This window comes from Crocuta crocuta, unplaced genomic scaffold (genome assembly GCF_008692635.1).
Source record: "Crocuta crocuta isolate KB4526 unplaced genomic scaffold, BGI_CrCroc_1.0 scaffold234, whole genome shotgun sequence".
Classification (NCBI taxonomy): Eukaryota; Metazoa; Chordata; class Mammalia; order Carnivora; family Hyaenidae; genus Crocuta; species Crocuta crocuta.
Genome location: NW_027529647.1, coordinates 3,612,546 through 3,613,861, shown reverse-complemented (window position 1 = coordinate 3,613,861; position 1,316 = coordinate 3,612,546). Strand labels below are relative to the sequence as shown.

Sequence of the window (1,316 nt, the reverse complement as noted above, 5' to 3'; positions counted from 1 at the left end):
GGGATTACCCTGCGTCCTCCCTTGTCTTTGCAGAGAGGACGCGGCCCTCGCCCCGCCTGGCCCCCAGCGGCCTCGATGGAGCCTCTGTTCCCGGCCCCCACGCTGGNGCCGTGGGGGTCCCTGTGCTGTACCTGCTGGTGTGCGTGGTGGGGCTGGGTGGCAACGGTCTGGTCATCTACGTGGTGCTGCGCCACGCCAAGATGAAGACGGTCACCAACATCTACATCCTCAACCTGGCCGTGGCCGACGTGCTGCTCATGCTGGGCCTGCCCTTCCTGGCCACGCAGAACGCCGTCTCCTACTGGCCCTTCGGCCCCGTCCTGTGCCGCCTGGTCATGACGCTGGACGGCATCAACCAGTTCACCAGCATCTTCTGCCTGACCGTCATGAGCGTGGACCGCTACCTGGCCGTCGTGCACCCCATCCGCTCCGCCCGCTGGCGCCGCCCCAGGGTGGCCAAGCTGGCCAGCGCCGCCGTCTGGACCTTCTCACTGCTCATGTCGCTGCCCCTGGTGGTGTTCGCGGACATCCAGGAGGGCTGGGACACCTGCAACCTCAGCTGGCCGGAGCCCGTGGGGCTGTGGGGCGCCGTGTTCATCATCTACACGTCTGTGCTGGGCTTCTTCGGGCCGCTGCTGGTCATCTGCCTCTGCTACCTGCTCATCGTGGTCAAGGTGAAGGCGTCGGGCGTGCGCGTGGGCGCCACGCGGCGGCGCTCGGAGCGCAAGGTGACCCGCATGGTGGTGGTGGTGGTCGTGGTGTTTGTGGGCTGCTGGCTGCCCTTCTTCATCATCAACATCGTCAACCTGGCCTTCGTCCTGCCCGAGGAGCCCGCCTCCGCCGGCGCCTACTTCTTCGTGGTCATCCTGTCTTACGCCAACAGCTGCGCCAACCCCGTGCTCTACGGCTTCCTCTCTGACAACTTCCGCCAGAGCTTCCGGAAGGTTCTGTGCCTCCGCAAGGGCTACGGGGCCGAGGATGCAGAGGCCACGGAGCCACAGCCCGACAAGGGCGGCCGGCTCCAGGAGGCCACGCTGCCCGGGCGCAGCTCCAACGCCAACGGGCTCATGCAGACCAGCAAGCTGTGAGGGTCCCGGGCAGGTGGGGCTCCAGGGACCCCCTGCCCGGTCTGGGGTTCCTGCTGGGCAGAGCCCTCCCCCAAGATTCGGGGCCTCCTCCCCGCAGCCCGGGTGCTCTGCATGCTGCGAGGACCAGGTGTGCGGGGCGAGGCAGTGGGTGGTCCTGCCGTGGCCGCCCCCCCAGCCTGCTCCCGCCGTGGAGGCAGGGCTCCGGGAGGCTGGGGGTCCCGGGGGAGA

The 1,316-nt window shown here is 68.7% G+C and overlaps 1 protein-coding gene across 1 annotated transcript in view; it reads left to right on the top strand.

Moving 5' to 3' along the window:
• The window catches only part of SSTR5 (somatostatin receptor 5), a 2,942-nt gene extending 1,854 nt beyond the window's left edge, over positions 1-1,088 (top strand). Inside the window, exon 5 of the mRNA XM_077762796.1 lies at positions 34-1,088. Within this exon, the coding sequence (XP_077618922.1) occupies positions 34-1,088 (1,055 nt within the window). The remainder of the gene's footprint in view (positions 1-33) is intronic.
• The last annotated feature ends 228 nt before the right edge of the window (positions 1,089-1,316 follow it).